Source organism: Budorcas taxicolor, chromosome 18, assembly GCF_023091745.1.
Source record: "Budorcas taxicolor isolate Tak-1 chromosome 18, Takin1.1, whole genome shotgun sequence".
Taxonomy (NCBI): Eukaryota; Metazoa; Chordata; class Mammalia; order Artiodactyla; family Bovidae; genus Budorcas; species Budorcas taxicolor.
This window is the reverse complement of record NC_068927.1, coordinates 17,520,533-17,544,000: the sequence shown is the minus strand read 5'-3', so window position 1 is coordinate 17,544,000 and position 23,468 is coordinate 17,520,533. Positions and strand designations below refer to the sequence as shown.

General features: G+C 38.2%; 1 protein-coding gene across 1 annotated transcript in view; it reads left to right on the top strand.

Annotated features, from left to right (window-relative positions):
* Positions 1-23,468, top strand: part of ITFG1 (integrin alpha FG-GAP repeat containing 1) — a 297,927-nt gene that overhangs the window by 48,911 nt on the left and 225,548 nt on the right. The window contains exon 7 of the mRNA XM_052655911.1: positions 23,097-23,158. Within this exon, the coding sequence (XP_052511871.1) occupies positions 23,097-23,158 (62 nt within the window). The remainder of the gene's footprint in view (positions 1-23,096; positions 23,159-23,468) is intronic.

Sequence of the window (23,468 nt, the reverse complement as noted above, 5' to 3'; positions counted from 1 at the left end):
GTCTGAATCGCTATCTAGTCACATTCAAGATGAACTAAGTCAATTACTATCAATTATAGTTCGTTTATTATGGACTTAGAGTCTGTTAACAAATGTTCTGAACCGTGAAACTATTACATTGGTTCAATTTAAGAAGAATATAAAATTAACATTCCACTAATATCATTTAAAAATCTTCAGGATGCTTACGTTTCTCTTAGTTGAAATTGTCTGTGATCATAAGACTGTTACTTCTTATTGTATGTTATTATGAAAAACAAAAAGGTCTGAAAGGAAATGGTCAGTTGCACTGTTCCTACCTCTTCCCCTAAAACCAAGAGAACTAAGTTTCCATCAATTTTTTTTTTTTTTTCATTTTGGAAGGCTGGCTGAAATCATGGAGTAAGAAGAAACTTAAATTTTTAATGACTGGAGATCTAATTTCACTCTTATAGCACCTGGGATCTCATCTCTTTCATAGGGGTCAGGTTCTTTGAGAGTATTTAGAGTGCTTTTAGTATCCATGTTGAGAAATACAAAGTAATTAAAATGAGAGGTAAAATGAGCTAAAAGCTCATAAGATGACTTTTTACAAATTAAGAGATCATCTTTTACTTTTCCATTTCCAATTAGATTTTTGGAAGAGCTTTCGTAACAGTGCTTCTGGCAAGTAATGAGGCTTTTGCCATTCTGCTCTAAGAAAACATGTAGTGCCAGGGACATGAAATCCTGTCAGAATTCTAAAAAAAAAAATGTGGGGCTTCCCCCACCCCTGTAGCCTTTACCTGAAGTGAAATACAGTTTCATTTCTGAAATAAACTAAAGTGAAATTAGTCTGAGTCACTGAGTGAGGATATTATAAAACAAAGCATTTTATACACCAAAGTATGTAAAATGTTTAATATCTCAAACTCTGAATCCTAATCCATTTTCATAAGCAAGCATATAATTTACCTTGGAGTCAGTTTAAGAAACTTAAAAGATATGTATTTTAAATGACACTGACCTGTTAGTGATATTATAGTTACCTCTAGCTTTGTGAATTCCCAAAACAGAAAAGAGCCAGATTTTTGATGGTTTGTCATTATCTTACATTTAATGACTAACTTTCCATTTATAGTAACATAAAGTTACTTTTTCTTAACAAAGATTTTTAAAGTTTTATTTATTCATTTTTCAATTTCATTTTTCATTTACATAACATAAAATATACCACATAACCATTTTTAAGTGTACTGCTACTGCTAAGTCACTTCAGTCATGTCCAACTCTTTGTGACCCCATAGACGGCAGCCCACCAGGCTCCCCTGTCCCTGGGATTCTCCAGGCAAGAATACACTGGAGTGGGTTGCCATTTCCTTCTCCAAAGCATGAAAGTGAAAAGTGAAAGTGAAGTCGCCAGTTGTATCCAACTCTTAGCGACCCCATGGACGGCAGCCTTCCAGGCTCCTCCGTCCATAGGATTTTCCAGGCAAGAGTACTGGAGTGGGGTGTACAGTTCAGTTGTATTAAATGCATTCATAATGTTGTCCTCCCATCACCATGGCCTTAACTCTTAACCATCTTATAAAATTGAAACTCTATACATATATTAAACAGTTACTTCCCTGTCTCCTCTTCCTCCAAGCCCTTGGCAACCACCATTCATTGGAGAAGATTCATTGGAACAGACCTTGATGCTGGGAAAAATTTAAAGCAAAAGGAAAAGGGGCTGGCAGAGGATGAGATGATTAGATAGCATCACTGACTCAATGGACATGAGCAAATTCTAGGAGATAGTGAAAGACAGGGAATCCTGGCACGATGCAGTTCATGGGGTCGCAAGGAATCAGACATGACTTGGCGACTGAACAACAACAAAATGATAATTTTGTTTTTAATTTTTTGAGGAGCCACCATCTCAGCAGCTTTATCATGTTTTATTCCCACTAAACAATGCATCAGTTCAGTTCAGTTCAGTTCAGTTCAGTTGCTCACTTGTGTCTGATTCTTTGCGACCCCATGAATTGCAGCACGCCAGGCCTCCCTGTCCATCACCAATGCATAGGGTTCCAGTTTCTCCACATGCCTGCCAATATTTGTTATTTTCTGCTTTTTTCCATAGCTGTCTTTTAGTTGCTAAGTCATGTCCAACTCTTGTGCCCCCATGAGCTATCCTTTGTGCATTTTTCAATCAGGTTATCTTTGTTGTTGAGTTTTAGGAGTTTCCTATCTATTTGCTTTACTATATCTTTTTTAAAAAATTATTTTTAGTTGAAGGGTAATTTGCTTTACAATATTGGGTTCATTTCTACTGCTTTACAGTATTGGGTTCATTTCTACCATACATCAACATGAATTAGCCAAGGGTGTACATATGCTCCCTCCCTCTTGAACCTCCCTTCCACCTCCCACTCTTTCCCACTCTTCTAGATTGTTATAGAGCCCCAATTTGAGTTCCCCGAGTCGTACAGCAAATTTCCACTTGTGCAGAAAGTCATTAAAACAGTGTATGAATGAAATGGTGTATTTCAAACAGTCTATGAAATATCAATAAAATACAAAAAAAAAAAACCTAAGAAGTAGCCACATACCAATACAATATTGTAAAGTAATTAGCCTCCAATTAAAATAAATAAATTTAAATTTAAAAAAAAAGAAAGAAATTTTGGAGCTAAAAAGTACAATTACTGAAATGAAATTCACTAGAGGAATTTGAAGGCTGATCTAAGCAACAGAGGAAAAAACAGGTAGCTTGAAGATAGGGCAATGAATATTATTGGATCTGGAGAACAGGAAAAAAAGACTGAAGAAAAGTGGGCAGAGACCCATGAGACATTATAGGAGTCTCAGGAGAAGATGAGAGAAAGGGGCAGAGAGAATATTTAAAAGACAAATGGCAAAAACTTGCCAAATCCAATGAAAGATGTGAATATAAACATCCAAGAAACTCAATAAACTTCCAAAAAGATAAATTCAAAGAGACTCATACCAAGACATTATAATCAAAATGTTTGAAAGACAAAGGCAAACAGAGAGTCATGGAGCTATTTGAAAGGTAATTGTAATGCATTTAGTATGTATTTTTCATGTTTAATCATTACTGATTTCTATGTTAAGAAAAATATATAATTTCACATGTGAAGTTTAGGGACTCCTTTAATTCTGTAATCTTGAGGAAATTTATTTCCTCAAGAAATACCTCTCAAAATTATTAGTTACTTCAAATTTCATATGGCTAGAATGGGTATATGAACAGTTTTTGTAACTGTCAGTTGTACTTTATGTATTACATTAATATGCTTTACTTAACATTTATTTTTGAATGAGATAGAGGTCTTGAATATGTCTCATTATTTTAAGAAGTTGCTTTAACCTAAAATTTCTTAGTGATTTGATTGTTTGGTTTTAACTTACTCTATATAAAAGGAGCTTTATATACTATAAAATAACATGTGTTGGTAGTGACAAAAAGTTCTCAGAGACAAGGAGCTCGCTTCATTTTTGTTTATCCAATACCTAATTGAATGCCAAGCACATAGGGGAGGCTTAAAAGGTTTTGAATGAGTAGGTAGATAGACATGAAAGAAATTTTAAAGATCATTTAGTCTTATCATATCATTATAAAGGCAAGGAAATGAAGCCTGGGGAGATTCATATTTTGCTTTACTTTTTCCAATTTATTGGAATTATTACACTTCAAGCATTTTATCACTACACTGCTCTAGATTGAGCAAAAATATTCTCTTCCAGTATGTCTCAAAAATGATGCATAGAAACCATATATATGGATTATCTCATAAAGTTCACTTTTATTCTAGTCTACAGAAAGTTCCTGACTGGTACTTAGAAAAACAAGTTAAGAGTAAAAGACAATACAGAAATCAAGAGTTTCTAGCCAAGATGGGGAATACTGCCTACTGTTTGCTTTTGAGTAGCCATGAGTTTAAATAATTTTAAACAACTAATTTTTGTGTTTAACTCTTCTGCTCTTGGACTTTTAAGAGGAATAGTCTGCTAAACTCTGCTGACCATATATATTGTTTTGCATTTCAGTCTGACATAGCAGTTATCAGAGAGACTAACAGCTTCTACTCATAAATTTTAGATTATTCATTGCGATGATTGAATTGTACCACTTAGGAAACAAATTACTTTCAGGTTGAATTTGATTTTAAATGTCTAGCCACTATTTTTGTGAGCAAGATTGGGGTTTCTTCTCTAACCTTGGCCCCTGAGTATGAGCCCATCATGTGATGAAAACTAAGAATTCTGTTAAAAATTAAACAACTAAATAGACAGAATTCCAGAAAAGATAAAGTTGGTGGGAATGTCCTTTAGCATCAGTATAGATACTCAGAAATAGTAGGTGCCATGTTTCACTTGCCAGAAGAACTGGTTTTGGATAATAGTGATTGTGAAGGCAGCTTCTAAACAGTTAGCAAGTATGACATCTTTATAAATTTATAATATACACTTAGTGTGTGTATTATATTAATAATTAAACTTTACCTAACATTTGTTTTTGAGTGAGTAGACATGATAAGAAAGTAGACATGATCTTTTCTTAAGATTAGAAAGGATCAGGATTTGGGAAAGGAACTAATGGAAGTAAATAGCTTTATTGTATAAACCAAATGTATGCAGGTTGACTTCATTGCTCTAAGAAAAATTGTCAGGCCAAATGCAGTTCTAAAATTTGTATTATAAAGCCTTCATTCAAGAAAATTAACTTTAATGAGAGTTAATGGAAAAATCTGAAAATCTTAGTGATGATTAATGGCAAGCTTCTGCACTCCAGTTTTTTCCATTATTAAGTATTATCATCTCTAATGAAATCTTTACATTCTGGAATCTAGAGGGTTCTTCTGGAAGGTGGAATGTGTTCTCATATTGGAATTTTAAATTAATGTGTGTTAACTCATAGAAATACTGCAAGATTGGAAAAATTAAAACTGCAAACTCCCCCAGATTCCTTAAGACCCTGATCTCATAGGAGTAGAGGAAATATGTGTCTTCAACTGAGATATTCATACAACAGAAGATAACCATAATTATCTTCATTTTATTTCTCTTAAAAATTTAACATTCAAGTTATAAAAAATAAATGCCCTATAATCATAAATGCCTCATAATAGTAATCTGGCCCAGCAAATCCACTACTGGCTATATACCCTGTGTCTGTGTGTGTGTGTGTGTGTGTTTGTGTGTGTGTCTGTGTGTGTGTGTGTACTTAATTGCTCAGTCATGTGACCCCGTGAATGTAGCTTGCCACGCTCCTCTGTCCATGGAATTTTCCAGGCAAGAATACAGAGTGGGTTGCCATTTCCTACTCCAGGGAATCTTCTGACCCAGGGATCAAACCTGTGTCTCTTGCATTAGCAAGTGAATTATTTATTACTACCTTGAAAAAACCATAATTCAGAAAGACACACACCCCAGTCTTCATTGTAGCACTGTTTACAATAGCCAGGACATGGAAGCAACCTATATGTCCAGTTTACAAACAAATGGATAAAGAAGGTGTGGTACATATATACAATGGAATATTACTCAGCCATAAAAAGGAATGAAATTGGGTCATTTGTAGATACATGGATGAACCTTGAGTCTGTCATACAGAGTGAAGTAAGTCAGAAATAGAAAAACAAATATCATATTAACACATGTATGTGGCATCAAGAAAAAAAACAGTACAGATGGACCTATTTGTAGGAATAAAGGTACAGATGTAGAGAACAGATGTGGACATGGAATGGGGGTTAGGGGAGGGAGCTTAACTGGGAGACTGAGATTGACATGTACACTACCATGTGTAAAATAGCTAGTGGGGAAAAACCGCTGTACAGTGTAGGGAGCTCAGCTGCGCTCTGTGGTGACCTGGAGGGGTGGGAGTGTGGGGGCTGGCTGGGAGCGAGGTCCAAGAGGAACAGGGACATATGTATACGTATGGCTGATTCACTTCATTGTACAGCAGAATGTAACACAACACTGTAAGGCAACTATATCCCAGGTTAAAAATAATAATAACATATCACGGTCTCTCTTGCCAGTCTTCATCAAATGAAAATTATTACCCCCTTAAACTCAATTTCAGGACACTTAACAGGCTCCCATCAATCTAACCTTTCTTTTTTTTTCTTACAACAAAAGTTCTTCTGATAATGATTTGACTGATAAGGGAAGCAGGGTGGGAGTAGGTTTGTTTACCCAACGTTAAGGCCCTTCAATCATATATTAATAATAATGTGTGCGTGTGTTCCAGTGTGGTGTCTGAGTCTAGTCAGAGCTCTGCTGAACACGGAGAATCTTCATTTAGGGCCCAGTGTTTTAGGATAGGAAAGAGGAAGAAAGGGAAAGGAAGTCTAGATAAAAGTTTGTAAACTTAAAAAGTGAAATTTTAAAATGATTTCTGGAAATTTAGGTGGCTTCTTTAGGATGGTATCTTGTGAAGGAGGACGCATTCAAATAGGTTCCTCATATCATCTACTAAATTAGTGCATTTGTACAGACTATTACCTGGCAGCATTGTTTGATATAGGGAATCTAGGAAACAGGGTTGGTTCTTTGTGAACAAATATGTAACCAAAGTAATAATCTCTCAGAGGTTTTAATCTAGTACCTCAAATTAACTCTGCAGACATGTTCTTAATTTTTTTCCCCATGTTGCTTAAAATATTTTGAATTGTATTTCAATATTTTTCAAGTGTGATTTTCCATATTTAAAAATTATATTTCTGTAGCAACAACAGTTGGCTGGAGCTAACTAGTTGCCATCCTCTTTGATCAGTAATGGCCTGTTTTTAGTGCCTCTCAGTTCTCTTCCTCCTACTGCTTCTCCCATCTAGATATCTGTAGACAGTTTGTATGTCCTGTGCCTTTCTACTGTTTGATGATCTCAGGTGTAGCTGAACCTCTTGAGTTAGATCCTCATGCCTCATAGTATTTGAGTTGATGACCTCTCAGCTTCTGAATGCAATTAAACTACTGCTGTGAAAAGGAAGAGTTGTTGGCATTAGCTGGTTTATATTAATGACTTCAGCAATCTGATGGCTCAGACGGTAAGGAATCCGCCTGCAACGCAGAGACCTGGGTTCGATCCCTGGGTCAGGAAGATCCCCTGAAGAAGGGAACAGCTACCCCCTCCAGTACTCTGGCCTGGAGAATTCCATGGACTGCATAGTCCATGGGGTCGCAAAGAGTCGGACACGACTGAGCGATTGTCACGTTTCAGCAGTCATATGTCCTTTGGTACAGTTTTATGAACAAGTGGAAGGAGGTGAAAGATAATTTTATTCTACACTCCTATGCTGCCCTTTCACTAGTGTAACTGGAACTAAGAAAGACAGGACAGTGCTACAGAACAGATGTAAACATGATCTTGGCAAATTCTCCTGGTTCAAACATTCTTTGTGAAAATGTCTGATGGTTCCAGAAAATACCAATAATATTTTATTACCTGTGTTTTTTCCAAAATGAACCACGACCTTCTTTGGAAATACAATGACTCTCAACATTGAAGGAGAACTTCTTCATGTAGGAACTCTAAATGACATTATGAATATTTCTTTTTAAAAGTTTCCATTGTAATATTTTTCTTAAAAGATTGAAATGTACTGAATACAATGCCAGAAATCACAGTTTTTAATCTCTTCCTTCATACCATAGTATGTCAAAAGGATGTTATATGCCCATTATTAATCTTTGTTTTGATTTTTCCTAACATGGTTTAATTCACGTAGTTAAACTTACAATTCAAGTTTCTAAATTCCCAAGGGTTCCTTTTGATGCCAGCATTAACCAAAAGGTTCTTCATTTGAAAGGAAGACTGTGCTGCACTTGGCGACAATTAAAATGCAGCAGAGCTTGGTCCTTTCAAGCTGTGAGTGGAGATAATTGAAGCATAAACCGTTCAATGTTTTTGCATACACTTGACTGTGTATTTTGAGGAGAAGAAAGTGCGTGTATGTTGACTATTTTCACTATTCTACTTGTTAAAAGAATCTAATGAACAAGGATTCAATTGACTTTGGGACTGATATCTTGAATTTTTCACTGACTCGTAATGGCAGTCTTTTGATACAGTTTATTTCTTCAAATGAATGCCAGTGATGTCAGTTATCATCATAATATTGTTGTTAGCATTTTAAAATTAGTTTTCAAAATGGGAAAGGCAAACCCATATCCAGAATATATGGCTTTACTCCTGTAAAATGAGTTGTTGCCACTTCTCCAGTAGATGAGATCCAGTGTAATCACCATATCCCCAATCCCCTATTGTATCTCATTCTGCACCCCATCTTTTCTATGCACTCCTCAGCCCCTACCCTCACAATACAGTCTCATGCTTCCTCTCCTGGTTCCTGCCAGTGCTTGTTAGCTAGCTACTGCACGTAATTCAGGCTATAGTCCCTTTCTCCCTCAAATGACCATCACATTCCTAGTCAAGTTATCTTGTACGTAACCCATTTTTGGCTTAATGGCAGCAGAGAAGATGGGACAGACTGCAGGAAGTGAGAGCAATGTTGCCTAATAGGGTAGAAAATTTTTTCACCAAGAGAGCTAGCCTTTAGGGGTAATTTCTCCATCATCTTCAAATGAGAGAGTGTCAGTCTCTAACAGTCCACTTCTGAAGGCTCTGAAAATCCGTTCAAGTGAATCTGGGGATTCAGGATTTTCATATTATCAACTAGGTGTTCCTATCCCATGGGTCTAGTATCACATTTTACTATCTAAGGCTCTAACCTTAACATAGCAGAGCTGCTTAAGTTGAGAATTTAATCTTCTTGTCTACAGCCATACCCTCATGAACACACCCCATCTTGGAGGGTTAGCTAACCTTGATACTAATCTTAATTAAGTATTAAGCTAATCTTAATACTAATCTTGATTAGTACTTGGATTTCACTTTCAGAGTTCTTCTAGGCCCTCACTCAGAGTTCTTCTACTCTTACCATTAAGACCATTAACTTCTGGTCTTATTCATCAGCTTTCCTTGCCCTTCAGGATGGAGGTAAAAAACTCTTGTTTTGCTCCCCAAGAGGCTTTCACACTTAGCTTTTAATTTATTACTTATGCTCAGGCTTTGTATCATTCCTGTGTTTCCTGAGTTGAGCTTTGCAAAAGCCATCTAATTCTGCTGTCTTTATTTGTTGTTGTTCAGTCTTTAAATCATGTCCAAATCTTTGCAACCCCATGGACTACAGCATGCCAGGCTCGCCTGTCCTTCACTATCTCCCGGAGTTTGCTCAAATTCATGTCCGTTGTGTTGGTGATGCTATCTAACCATCTCATCCTCTGCCACCCCGTTCTCCTTTGGCCTTCAGTCTTTCCCAGCATCACGGTCTTTCCAGTGAGTTGGCTCTTTGCATCAGGTGGCCAAAGTAACAGAGCTTCAGTTTTAGCATCAGTCCTTCCAGTGAGTGTTTGGGGTTGATTTCCTTCAGGATTGACTGATCTCCTTATAGCCCAAGGGACTCTCAAGAGTCTTCTCCAGCACCACAGTTAGAAAGCATCAACTCTTCAGCACTCAGCTTTCTTTATGGTCCAACTCTCACATCCATACATGACTAATGGAAAAACTATAGCTTTGATCGAATGGACCTTTGTATACAATGTGATATCTCTGTTTTTTAATACTCTGTCTACCTTTGTCATTGCTTTTCTTCCAGGGAGCAAGTGTCTTTTAATTTCATGGCTGCAGTCCCCATTCACAATTATTTTTGAGTCTAAGAAAATGAAATATGTCACTGCTTCCACTTTTTCCTCTTCTGTTTACCATGAAGTGATGGGACTAGTTGCCGTGATCTTAGTTTTTTGAATGTTGAGTTTCAAGCCAGCTTTTTTACAATCCCCTTTCCCCCTCATCAATAGGCTCTGTTATTCCTCTTCACTTTCTGCCATTAGAGAGGTATCATCTGCATACCTGAGGTTGTTGATATTTCTCCCAGCAATCTTGATACCAGCTTGTGATTCATCCAGCCCAGCATTTCATATGATGTACTCTGCATGTAAGTTAAATTAAGCAGGATGACAATCTACAGTCTTGAGTAGTCTCAGTGACATGTCACAGCATCCATTAGTTTTACTGAGTACATTTCCTTTAATTTTATCATGTACAATACTCTTAACCATATAGGATGGTAAGAACTTTATTGCTTTGTTGACCAAAATTTTTTTCAAGCTGTTATTCTCATTCAAACTCTGAGACATTATTCTGCATATTGAGTTGTTATTAAACAATTATCTCTATTTTTGTTTCTTTGCAAAATAAATAATTTTTCTGTAACTCCTTTATATAATTGAACGATGAAGTGAATTTTTTTAAAAATCTGATTTATAAGGTACTTCCAGTCCCTCCTCTTACTTTACTGTTTTTCAAAGTCTTATTAAATAATTAGTGAAGCTGTGAAAATAGAATCAACAAACATCGTGGGAGTTGCAAGAAATGAGCCTAGAAATGTAGGTAGGTAGGCTTTCACCTGACCAATGAGATTTACCCTATATCCTGGAAGAGAAAGAATGAGATCAAATTTGCACTTTTCTGTTTTAATCATGCTGATGACAGTGTGAAGGATCCATGGGTGAAAGAGAGAAGATTGATTGTAGGTATGTCATCTCGCAAATCACAGATGTTGTTTGGGAGTTTTCCTAGTGGAGAATGGAGATAAACACTTCATTGGGAGTATATGATTAAACAGATTAAAGAAATTACCATTACAAAAGACTGTATTTCAGACTTTCCTTATGGTATAGTGGATAAGAATGCACCTGCTGATGCAGGCGACATGGGTTTGATCCCTTACCTGGGAATATTCCACATGCCTCAGAGCAACCAAGTCTGTGTGCCACAACTGAACTGTTGCTCTAGAATCCGAAAGCTGCAACTACTGAGCCCATACGCTCTAGATCCTGTTCTTTGCAACAAGAGAAGCTCATGGTACGCAAAGAAGAGTAGCCTCTACTTGCCCCACTTGCAGCAACAAAGACCCAATGCAACCAGAAATAAATAAAAAGTCCAAATTGACCAAAGATAAAAAAAACCCTACATATTTGTATTCATAGGCAAAGCATCCCTAGTGTGGTGAAAATAAATGTAGAGGTATTTGATACATTGACATAGACAATTGTTCCACTTTCTCAGAGTTAGTTTTGGGTTCAGCTGGGCTTCCCAGGTGGTGCTAGTGGTAAAGAACTCACCTACCAATTCAGGAGATTGAAAAGATACAGGTTCCATCCCTGGGTTGGGAAGATCCCCTGAAGGAGGACATAGCAACCCATTCCAGTATTCTTGTCTGGAGAATCCCTATGGACAGATGAACCTGGCTGGCTACAGTCCAAGGGTTGCAAACAGTCAGACATGACTGAAGCAGCTTTAGCACTCAGGCACACAGCAGCACACACAATAATAAAAGTTAACAAGTTACTTAGCCTTCAGAGAGTTCTATGAAAATCTTTATCATTATGATTATTATTTAAATTGCTTCATTAAATTCATATGAAGCCTTTATAGAAAACATATGAATGATAGTTTCCTAAATGTATTTAATGGGATGAAAAAGAAAACCTTTTCTTTGAGATAGTCATGATCTTTATACCACTTTCATCTTTTAAAAGTGTAGAAGGATGTCATTTTAATATTCCTTTGAGTCAGCTCATCATTTTAAAACTTTCATGTTCATTAAATAAAATTGCCATTCACAAAAGTAATAAATGATGCTGCTAGAATAGACTTGCAGATTACCTGGCCTTTGCATTAATAGGTTGTTTGAATGTCAACCTACTGTTTTTCAAACCATCTTTTTTAAATTCTTGCACTTTTTAATAAAACTTTTTAGTTGAAATATATGGAAATAATTGTACTACTTAAAATTTGAAATACAGTTTATTGCTCACTTAACATGTGTGCTAATGATTGTGGGTGCTGTAATACTATTATTTAACATAATGCTGAAATTCAGTGGAGACGGAGACACAGAGAACAGACAAAGTAGAGGAAGAACAGGGTGGGATGCTTTGAGAGAGTCACATTGAAATGTATACATTACCATATGTGAAACATATTGCCAGTCAGAATTTTCTGTATGACATAGGGAGCTCAAACCCAGTGCTCCATGACAACCTAGAGGGGGTGGGATAGGGTAGGAGATGGGAGGGAGGTTCCACAGGGAGGGCAGATATGTATACCTATGGCTGATTCATGTTAATATATGGCATAAACCAACACAGTACTGTAAAGCAGTTATTCTCCAATTAAAAATAAATAATTTTTTAAAATAAATTAATAAATAATACTGAAATCTGACTATGATATATATAGTAAAGTGTTGCTTTTAGAGTGAGAAAGCAAAAATGTGATTATGATTAGACTATCTTTTAAAAATATATAGCCTGTCTTAAAATGTGTAAGATATAAAAGTAGTATACATGATTGTTTTTAAAAGTAAAGAATAGAGGAGGAACAAGATGGTGGAGCAGTAGGTGGACGTGGAGTACACTTCTCTCCACGGGTACATCAGGAATACTCCTTCAGACACAGAAGTGCATGCAGAACACCAGCTGAGAGTGGACAGGAGTACCTTACCAGTGGAAAAGAATATATAGAACTGCGCAAAACTTGGTAGGACAAAAGAACTGGGGGGGAAAGGGAGTGTTAGTAGGACTGGACCAGCCCTCTGTGGGTGGGGGAACTGAAGCAGCGGTCTGATCCCCGCATCGGGGCAATTGTCTGAGTCAGAGGAGAAACATTTAAGGCTGAGCGTGAAACAGCTGATCTGTGGAAGCCTAAATGGAATGAGAATCAGAGTACTTGCTGCAGCCATACATACCCTGAACAAAAATGCTGGTCCCCTGGAAGGCGCAGTAGCTGGGAGCTGGAGTTTAGGGATTATGGAGCAACCCCAGGGCAAGGGCTGGTATTAACTGCAGAGAAACAGATTGAGGGGATGTGAGGTAGGAGATCGAGGTGGGGAATGCTAGTGGAGGAAAGCCAGGCGGTCATGGAAGCAAGGCAGTACTGCTGAGTCACACATAGTGGGTGGAGCCATCACCATAGCCTCTCTCTCCCCACATGCCAGCATTGGCAGCTGAACACTAGAGAGGCTGGCCCATTAAATGCCTGATGCATTTGTGTAGGACCATTTGAGTACATAGTAGGACCCCACCCAGGGTACTCCTCTAAGTGACTGATGCACTGAACTCCAGAGTAGGGCCCCACCCAGAGTGCCCCTTTAAGTGCCTGAAGCGCCAGTCTACAGAGTAGGACCCCAGCCAGGAGGGCCCCCTCTATGTGCCTGACTTGCGAAACTACAGAGAAGGACCCTAGGCAAGGGAGCCCTCTAAGTGCCTATACAGATGGAGCTACAGAGAAAGACTGGCCAAAGAAGCTTTCTGATCGCCAGCTGCAAGAGGCTCGGAAAAAGACCAGAGGGCCATAACTCCTATGTTGGAGGCGGTACTTGTCCCTGCACACTTGGTGCCGCCAGGGTCCCCATGAGCCAAGCAGCTGCACCACTTTCAGGCTCAACTCTCACTGAGGCAGAGCTGCCACAGGCAACTATGCTCGCAGGGTACCTTTGGTCGTGTCCGACTCTTTGCGACCCTGTAGACTGTGGCCTGCCAGGCTTCTCTGTCATGGAGGGGGCTTCTCCAACAAAGAATACTGGAGCATATTGGCAAATAGTGGTTGCCATACCCTTCTAGAGCACTATATTTCCTACTGCCCTAGCTGCCAACCCCCCTGAATACCTGGTGCTGCCAGACCCGTGCAACCCAAGCAGCTGCAGCACATCCATACCTGGCTCTCACAGGTTAAACCCAAGTCCTCTGGGGCAGCCTTAGGAGGAAACCCCTGTGGACGACCCACATGCTGAGGTGGAAATAAAACCACAATTGAAACTCAGGGGCAGTGTGGCTAAGGAAGAAGACCCAAAACGTTCCCATCACCTGTACAGTTCAGTTCAGTCACTCAATCATGTCCGACTCTTTGCGACCCCATGGACAGCAACACACCAGGTCTCCCTGTCCATCACCAACTCCCGGAGCTTACTGAAACTCATGTCCATTGAGTCGGTGATGCCATCCAACTGTCGTCTCATCCTCTGTCGTCCCTTTCTCCTGCTGCCTTGAATCTTTCCCAGCATGAGGGTCTTTTGCAATTAGTGAGTTCTTCACATCAGGTGGCCAAGGTATTGCAGTTTCAGCTTCAGCATCAGTCCTTCCAATGAATATTCAGGACTGCTTTCCTTTAGAATGGACTGATTGGATCTCCTTGCTGTCCAAGGAACTCTAAAGAGTCTTCTCCAACACCACGGTTCAAAAGCATCAGTTCTCGGTGCTCAGCTTTCTTCATAGTCCAACTCTCACATCCGTACATGACAGCTGGAAAAACTGTAGCTTTGACTAGACGGACCTTTATTGGCAAAGTAATGTCTGCTTTTTAATATGCTGTCTAGGTTCAAGCTGCACATAAATCCACACGATCAACTAGGCAGACTTTCTGTCCGTGGAATATATGAAAGGTTATTGAGAACTCCCACAAAAGAAAATGTACTAGTTCTGATAGCTGTGGACACTGGAGGCCAAGAACACACAGGAATAAGACCAGATGAGAATCTGAGCTGCATCCACAGCAGGTCCAGAGACCAGCACAGTGTTGGAGGTTATCGTAAGGTGGACTGTGAATCCCAGCAAGGGAAAGAACTCTGACAGCAGTGACTGAACAGAAACATTTGTTATTCCTTTTTTTGACTTGTTCTGTAGATTCTTTTGAATTTTTTCTTTTCTTTTCTTTTTTTCCTTTTTTCCCCTTCTGTTGTAGTTGTCGATTTTATTAGCACTAATAAATCCAGTTAAGCTTTTGACCTTTTTTCTTTCTTTTTCCTCAGTCACATTTTTATTGTTGTCATAAACCTCTGCCTCTGTGTTGGGCTTTTGCAGGTCTCTGGAGTTTTCCTCTTTTTTTATTTTTTATTTTTGTCTCTTTTTTAAATTTAAATTTTTAATTTTCTAAACCTATTATTATTTTTTCTACATTTATTCCTTTGTTTGCTTTTCCAACTGTTCTTTTTCCCTTGTAGTTAATCTTTAACATATCTAAATCTTCATCTACCTCTATTTAACTTTGCATATCTATTCTTTCCTTTCCTTTCAACATATTTGTTAGTTTTGTTTTCATTGCTTTATTCCCCACTTGGCACCTTGCTTTAGTTTTGTTTTCCAGTTTGTGCTTTAGTTAGTTTTGTTTTTAACTGGTAAATATAATTTTTTATTCCCTTTGTTCACCAGGTCAACCTGCTATATTTTTGTTGGGCTGTTTTGACTTTGCTCTTGGGCGTATATGTGTATATTCCATTATTTTAATTATTGTTTGCCTGATTTTCTAACTGCCATTTGTGATTCATCTTTAGTTTCTCGTTTTTGGATATTTGTTTTAATCTCACTTAATACCATAACAAACCACTTGTGAAATCTTCGTTCCCAGCAAGAGATCAAGCACTGAGCCTTTGAAATGGTAGCACTGACTACAAGACCCTAGACTACCAGAGAACTAACCCTAGGGAGTATCAAATAGTGAGAACTCACACAAAGGAAACCATGTGAATACAAGAACCAGCATCACCCACCCACCAGTAGCACCCTGTGCAGTAGCACCTCATCCGAACAACAAACGAAAATACAAATCCAATATCAGCAGACGTCACTGTCACTCAGCCTTGCTCATCAGAGAAAAAACAAACAAAAACTCAACACAGATCTCACCCTATAGGAAACTTACACAAACCACTGGACCAACCTTAGGGGGCAGAAACCAAAAGGAAGAAAGAATTCAACCTTGAAGCCTGGGAAAAGGAGACCTCAAACGCAATAAGTTTAAAATATATATAATAAAAAAGAGAAATACTACACACATGAAGGAACAAACTAGAAACACAGAAGTCCAAATAAATGAGCAAATAGGCAAAAAGGAATTCAGAATAATGATAGTAAAGATGATCAAAAACCTTGAAAGGAAAATGGAGAAAATGCAAGAATCAATTAACAAAGACCTAGAAGAATTTGATTTAGGTCATACCTGAATGGTCTAGCGGTTTTCCCTACTTTCTTCAATTTCAGTCTGAATTTGGCAATAAGGAGTTCATGATCTGAGCAACAGTCAGCTCCTGGTCTTGTTCTTGTTGACTGTATAGAGCTTCTCCATCTTTGGCTGCAAAGAATATAACCAATCTGATTTTGGTGTTGATCATCTGGTGATGTCCATGTGTAGAGTTTTTTCTCTTGTGTTGTTGGAAGAGAGTGTTTGCTATGACCAGTGCATTTTTTTGGCAAAACTCTATTAGTCGTTGCCCTGCTTCATTCCGCATTCCAAAGCCAAATTTGCCTGTTACTCCAGGTGTTTCTTGACTTCCTACTTTTGCATTCCAGTCCCCTATAATGAAAAGGACATCTTTTTTGGGTGTTAGTTGCAAAAGGTCTTGTAGGTCTTCATAGAACTGTTCAACTTCAGCTTCTTCAGTGTTACTGGTTGGGGCATAGACTTAGATTACCATGATATTGAATGGTTTGCCTTGGAAATGAACAGAGATCCTTCTTTCGTTTTTGAGATTGCATCCAATACTACATAATGATCAAGGGATCAATCCAAGAGAGAGACAAAACAATTGTAATTGTTTATGCGCCCAACATAGGAGCACCTCAATACATAAGACAAACCGCTAACAGACATAAAAGGGAAAATTAACAGTACTGCAATAATAGTAGGAGATTTCAACACCCTACTCTCACCAATGGACAGATCATCTAAAAAGAAAATTAATAAGGAAACAATTCTTAAATGATACATTAGATGAGCTTGACCTCATTAATATCTTCAGGACATTCCATCCAAATGCAGAAGAATACACTTTCTCAAGTTCACATGGAACATTCTCCAGGATAGACCACATCTTGGGTCACAAATTAAACCCTAAATTTAAGAAAATTGAAATCATTTCAGTTGTCTTCTCTGACAACAGTGCTACGAGACTAGATACCAATTACAAGAGAAAAACTGTAAGAAACACAAACACATGAAGATTAAACAACAGATTTCTAAATAACCAAGAGGTTAGTGACGAAATCAAAAGGGAAGTCAAAAAATCTCTAGAAAGAAATGACAATGGAAATATGACAACTCAAAACCTATGAGATGGAGCAAAAGCATTCCTGAGAGGGAAGTTTATAGCAATACAATCCTACCTCAAGAAAAACATCGAATAGAAAACCTAACTTTACACCTAAAACAACTGGATAAAGAAGAACAGAAAAATCCCCAAAAGTAGTCAAAGGAAAGAAATCATAAAGATCTGAGCAGAAATAAATGCAAAAGGAATGAAAGAAACAACAGTAAAGAATAATAAAACTAAAATCTGGTTCTTTGAGAAGATAAACAAAATTGACAAACCTTTAGCCAGACTCATTAACAAAAAATGAGAGAAGAATCAAATCAAAATTAGAAATGAAAAAGGAGAGATTACAACAGATAATGAAGAAACACAAAGTATTATAAGAGACTATTACGAAAAACTGTGTGGCAATGAAATAGATAACTTGGAAGAAATGGACAGATTCTTAGAAAAGTTCAATCTTCCAAGCCTGAACCAGGACGAAATAGAAATTATAACCACCCAATTATAAGCACTGAAATTGAAGCTGTAATCCAAAATCTCCCAAAAAATAAAAGCCCAGGACCACATGACTTCACAGGAGAATTATTTAAAATATTTAGAGAAGAGCTAATGCCTATCCTTCTAAAACTATTCCAAAAAATTTCAGAGGAAGGAACACTTCCAAACTAATTCCACAAGGCCACCATCACCCCAATACCAAAACCAGACAAAGACAACACAAAAAAGGAAAACTATAGGCCAGTAACACTGATGAACATAAATACAAATATCCTCAACAAAATTTTACCAAACACAATTCAGCAACACATCAAAAAGCTCATACACCATGATCAAGTTGGGTTTATTGCAAGGATGCAAGGATTTTTCAGTATGTGCAAATCAATCTGATACACCATATTAACAAATTGAAACATAAAAATCATGATAATCTGAATAGATGCAGAAAAGGTTTTGACAAAATTCAGCACCCATTTATGATTAAAACACTTCAAAAAAGGGAACCTACCTCAACATAATAAAGGCCATACATGATAAGCTTACTGCAAATACTATTCTCAATGTTGAAAAACTGAAAGCATTCCCCCTATGATCAGGACCAAGAAAAGAGTGTCCACTTTTGTCACTGTTATTCAACCGAGTTCTGGAAGTCCTAGCTCCAGCAGTCAGAGAAGAAAAAGAAATAAACGCAATCCAGATTGGAAAAGAAGAAGTAAAGCTCTCACTGTTTGCAGACGACATGATACTGCACATAGAAAACCCTAAAGGTAGTATTGGTAAATTATTAGAGCTAATCAGTGAATTTAGCAAAGTTGCACCATACAAAATCAATACATGGAAATAGCAGAAAGTGAAATTAAAGAATCAATCCCATTCACCATTGCAACAAAAAGAATTAAATATGTAGAATAAATTTACCCAAGGAGACAAAAGAACTGTACACACAATGGCACCCCACTCTAGTACTCTTGCCTGGAAAATCCCATGGGTGGAGGAGCCTGGTAGGCTGCAGTCCATGGGGTCCCCAAGAGTCGGACAGCACTGAGCGACTTCACTTTCACTTTTCACTTTCATGCCTTGGAGAAGGAAATGGCAACCCACTCCAGTGTTCTTGCCTGGAGAATCCCAGGGACGGGGAAGCCTGGTGGGCTGCTGTCTATGGGGTCGCACAGAGTTGGACATGACTGAAGCGACTTAGCAATGAAACAACTAATGAAGACACTGTACATTATTCAGTTCAGTTCAGTCGCTCAGTCGTGTCCGACTCTTTGAGACCCCATGAATCACAGCACCCCAGGCCGCCCTGTCCATCACCAAATCCCGGAGTTCACTCAAAATCATGTCCATCAAGTCGATCATGCCATCCAGGCATCTCATCCTCTGTCATCCCCTTCTCCTCCTGCCCCCAATCCCTGCCAGCATCAGAGTCTTTTCCAATTAGTCAACTCTTCACATCAGATGGCCAAAGTACTGGAGTTTCAACTTCAGTATCATTCCTTCCAGTGAACACCCAGGACTAATCTCCTTTAGGATGGACTGGTTTGATCTCCTTTGCAGTCCAAGGGACTCTCAAGAGTCTTCTCCAACACCACACTTCAAAAGCATCAATTCTTTGGTGCTCAGCTTTCTTCATAGTCCAACTCTCACATCCATACATGACCACTGGAAAAATTATAGCCTTGACTAGACGGACCTATGTTGGCAAAATAATGTCTCTGCTTTTGAATATGCTATCTAGGTTGGTCATAACTTTTCTTCCAAGGAGTAAGTGTCTTTTAATTTCATGGCTGCAGTCACCATAGCAGTGATTTTGGAGCCCAAAAATAGAGTCAGACACTGTTTACACTGTTTCCCTGTCTCTTTGCCATGAAGTGATGGGACCAGATGCCATGATCTTCGTTTTCTGATTGTTGAGCTTTAAGCCAACTTTTTCACTCTCTTCTTTCACTTTCATCAAGAGGCTTTTTAGTTCCTCTTCACTTTCTGCCATAAGGGTGGTGTCATCTGCATACCTGAGGTTATTGATACTTCTCCCAGCAATCTTGATTCCAGCTTGTGCTTCTTCCAGCCCAGTGTTTCTCATGATGTACTCTGAATAGAAGTTACATAAGCAGGGTGACAATATACAGCCTTGACATACTCCTTTTCCTATTTGGAACCAGTCTGTTGTTCCATGTCCAGTTCTAACTGTTGCTTCCTGACCTGCATACAGGTTTCTCAAGAGGCAGGTCAGGTGGTCAGGTATTCCCATCTCTTTCAGAATTTTCCACAGTTGATTGTGATCCACACCGTCAAAGGCTTTGGCATAGTCAATGGAGCAGAAAGAGATGTTTTTCTGGAACTCTCTTGCTTTTTCGATGATCCATTGGATGTTGGCAATTTGATCTCTGGTTCCTCTGCCTTTTCTAAAACCAGCTGGAACATCTGGAAGTTCACGGTTCACGTATTGCTGAAGCCTGGCTTGGAGAATTTTGAGCATTACTTTACTAGTGGGTGCTGCTACTGCTAAGTCACTTCAGTCGTGGCCAAGTCTGTGCAACCCCATAGATGGCAGCCCACCAGGCTCCCCTGTCCCTGGGATTCTCTAGGCAAGAACACTGGAGTGGGTTGTCATTTCCTTCTCCAATGCATGAGATGAGTGCAATTGTACAGTAGTTTGAGCATTCTTTGGCATTGCCTTTCTTGGGGATTGGAATGAAAACTGACCTTTTCCAGTACTGTGGCCACTGCTGAGTTTCCCAAATTTGCTGGCATATTGAGTGCAGTACTTTCACAGCATCATCTTTTTGGATTTGAAATAACTCAACTGCAATTCCATCACCTCTACTAGCTTTGTTCATAGTGATGTTTTCCAAGGCCCACTTGACTTCACATTCCAGAATGTCTGGCTCCAGGTGAGTGATCACACCATCATGATTTTCTTGGTCTTGTAGATTTCTTTTGTACAGTTCTTATGTGTATTCTTGCCACCTCTTCTTAATCTCTTCTACTTCTGTTAGGTCCCTACCATTTCTGTCCTTTATCGATCGTGTGTTTTGCATGAAATGTTCCCTTGGTATCTCTAATTTTCTTGAAGAAATCTCTAGTCTTTCCCATTCTGTTATTTTCCTCTATTTCTTTGCACTGATCACTGAGGAAGGCTTTCTTATCTCTCCTTGCTATTCTTTGGAACTCTGCATTCAGATGCTTATATCTTTCCTTTTCTCCGTTGGTTTTCACTTCTTTTCTTTTCATAGCTATTTGTAAGGCCTCCCCAGACAGCCATTTTGCTGTTTTGCATTTCTTTTCCATGGGGATGATCTTGATCCCTGTCTCCTGTACAATGTCAGGAACCTCATTCCATAGTTCATCAGGCACTCTGTCTATCAGATCTAGTCCCTTAAATCTATTTCTCACTTCCAACTGTATAATCATAAGGGATTTGATTTAGGTCATACCTGAATGGTCTAGTGGTTTTCCCTACTTTCTTCAATTTCAGTCTGAATTTGGCAATAAGGAGTTCATGACCTGAGCCACAGTCAGCTCCTGGTCTTGTTTTTGCTGACTGTGTAGAGCGTCTCCATCTTTGGCTGCAAAGAATATAATCAATCTGATTTCGGTGTTGACCATCTGGTGACGTCCATGTGTAGAGCCTTCTCTTGTGTTGTTGGAAGAAGGTGTTTGCTATGACCAGTGCATTTTCTTGGCAAAACTGTGTTAGTCGTTGCCCTGCTTCATTCCGCATTCCAAGGCCAAATTTGCCTGTTACTCCAGGTGTTTTCTGACTTCCTACTTTTGCATTCCAGTCCCCTATACATTATTAGAGAAATGCAAATCAAAACTTCAATGAGATATCACTTCACACCAGTCAGAATGGCCATCATCAAAAAGTCTCTCCATAACCTCCATGGAGAGGTTATGGAGAAAAGGAAATGCTCCTGCACTTTTGGTGGGAATGTAAATTGATATAGCCACTATGGGAAGATGGTATGGAGATTCCTTTAAAAAACTAGGAGTAAAACCACCATATGACCCAACAATCCCAATCCTAGGCATATACCCTGAGAAAATTGAAATTGAAAGAGACTCATGTATCCCATTGTTCATTGCAGCACTGTTTACAATACCTAGAACATGGAAGCAGCCTGTATGTCCATCGACAGATGAATGGATAAAGAAGTAGTGGTACAATGGAATATTACTTGGCCATAAAAAGGAACACCAGTTGAATCAGTTCTAATGAGGTGGATGAACCTAGAACCTATTATACAGAGTGTAGTAGATCAAAAAGAGAAAAGTAAATTTTGTATTCTAACACATACATATGGAATCTAGAAAAATGATTCTGAAGAATTTATTTACAAGGCAACAGTGGAAAAACAGACATATGAATAGATTTATGGACATTGGAAGAGGGGAGGAGAGGATAGGATGTATGGCAAGGGTAACATGTAAACTTGCATTACCATATGTAAAACAGATAGCCAATGAGAATTTGCTGTATGGCTCAGGAAACTCAAACAGGGTCTGTATCAATCTAGAGGAGTGGGATGGGGAGGGAGATAGGAGGGAGGTTCAAAAGAGAGGGGATGTATGTATACCTATGGCTGATTCTTGATGAGATTTGACAGAAAACAGCAAAATTCTGTAAAGCAGTTATCCTTCAAAAAGATTGGTTAATTAAAATATATAAAATGTTTAAAAAGGTGCATTTAATTGCATCATTGTGTAGGGTAGCACTGGTCCCTAAAACATATTTTTGTTGTTTCATTCTATAATTCTTATCACTTTCAATCTACCAGAAAGAATATGCAGGTGGTCTTTAATTGTCTTGTTTTCTTTGCTTAGGATGATGTATCCATCAGGAACAGTGGGACTAGCTGTGAAACTATCAATCGTCATTATAGAAAAATATTTTTTTTAGCTTAAGAGACCTATCTGAGATTATATTGGTACTTTAAAAAATATTGCTATAAGAAAATGAACTACAGTTATGAAAGAAAAAAAAAGTAAAGAATGCCTTTGAATGACTAATACTAAATGCTCCCTTTAAATGCATTTTCTTTAATTGTATTAATACAGGGTCATCTGCTTTATTTTCTTTGATGGATCAAGCACATTAAAATAAAGTTTAGAGACTTTCCTGGTGTCCAGCAGTTAAGACTCCACAATTCCACTGCGGGGGGCACAGATTTCATCCCTGGTCAGGGAAATAAGATCCTACATGCCTTGTGCTTAGGCAAAAAAAAAAGAATACTGATAGCATTCCTTGTTGAACTTGTAAGGAGTCACATTACCCATCATTGATGTTGCTTAGATCTAGATCTTATAAACTGTCAATAAGCATCATTTGATGTGCATAAATTATGTATATATATATAAAATTTTAAATGTGTTTAAATACAACTGTATTATAACTTTTTATGTATTGTATTTCTTCCTGTTTAAATGTACACATCAGTAACAAAGCGTACAATTCTGTAATTTTCCTCCTAGATTTATTCCTCACGACATTGTCTGCTTCTAGTACCTTCCAGTTTGAGATATGGGAAAATTTGGTAAGAAATCTTTTCCTTTAAGCATTTTTAAATGATGGCTTTCAATGAAAAGCACAGTTTTAGAAAATAAAATGAAAGTAATCACTTGGTCGATTGATTTCAACAATAAATAGAACAGTTTTAAGAGCTTTTGGTTGCATTGCTGCATTCAAACTGCTGAATATTGCTGATGGAAATGATTCATTCAGCATCAATTCCTCTGCAGGTTTTTAAGCATGACTGCCAATTAAACCAATCAGTCTGCCCTAATGCGCATGTTAACAGGGACCCTGCTAGGCTGTCAGCTGGTGAGAGAGATGCCTGTCATTTA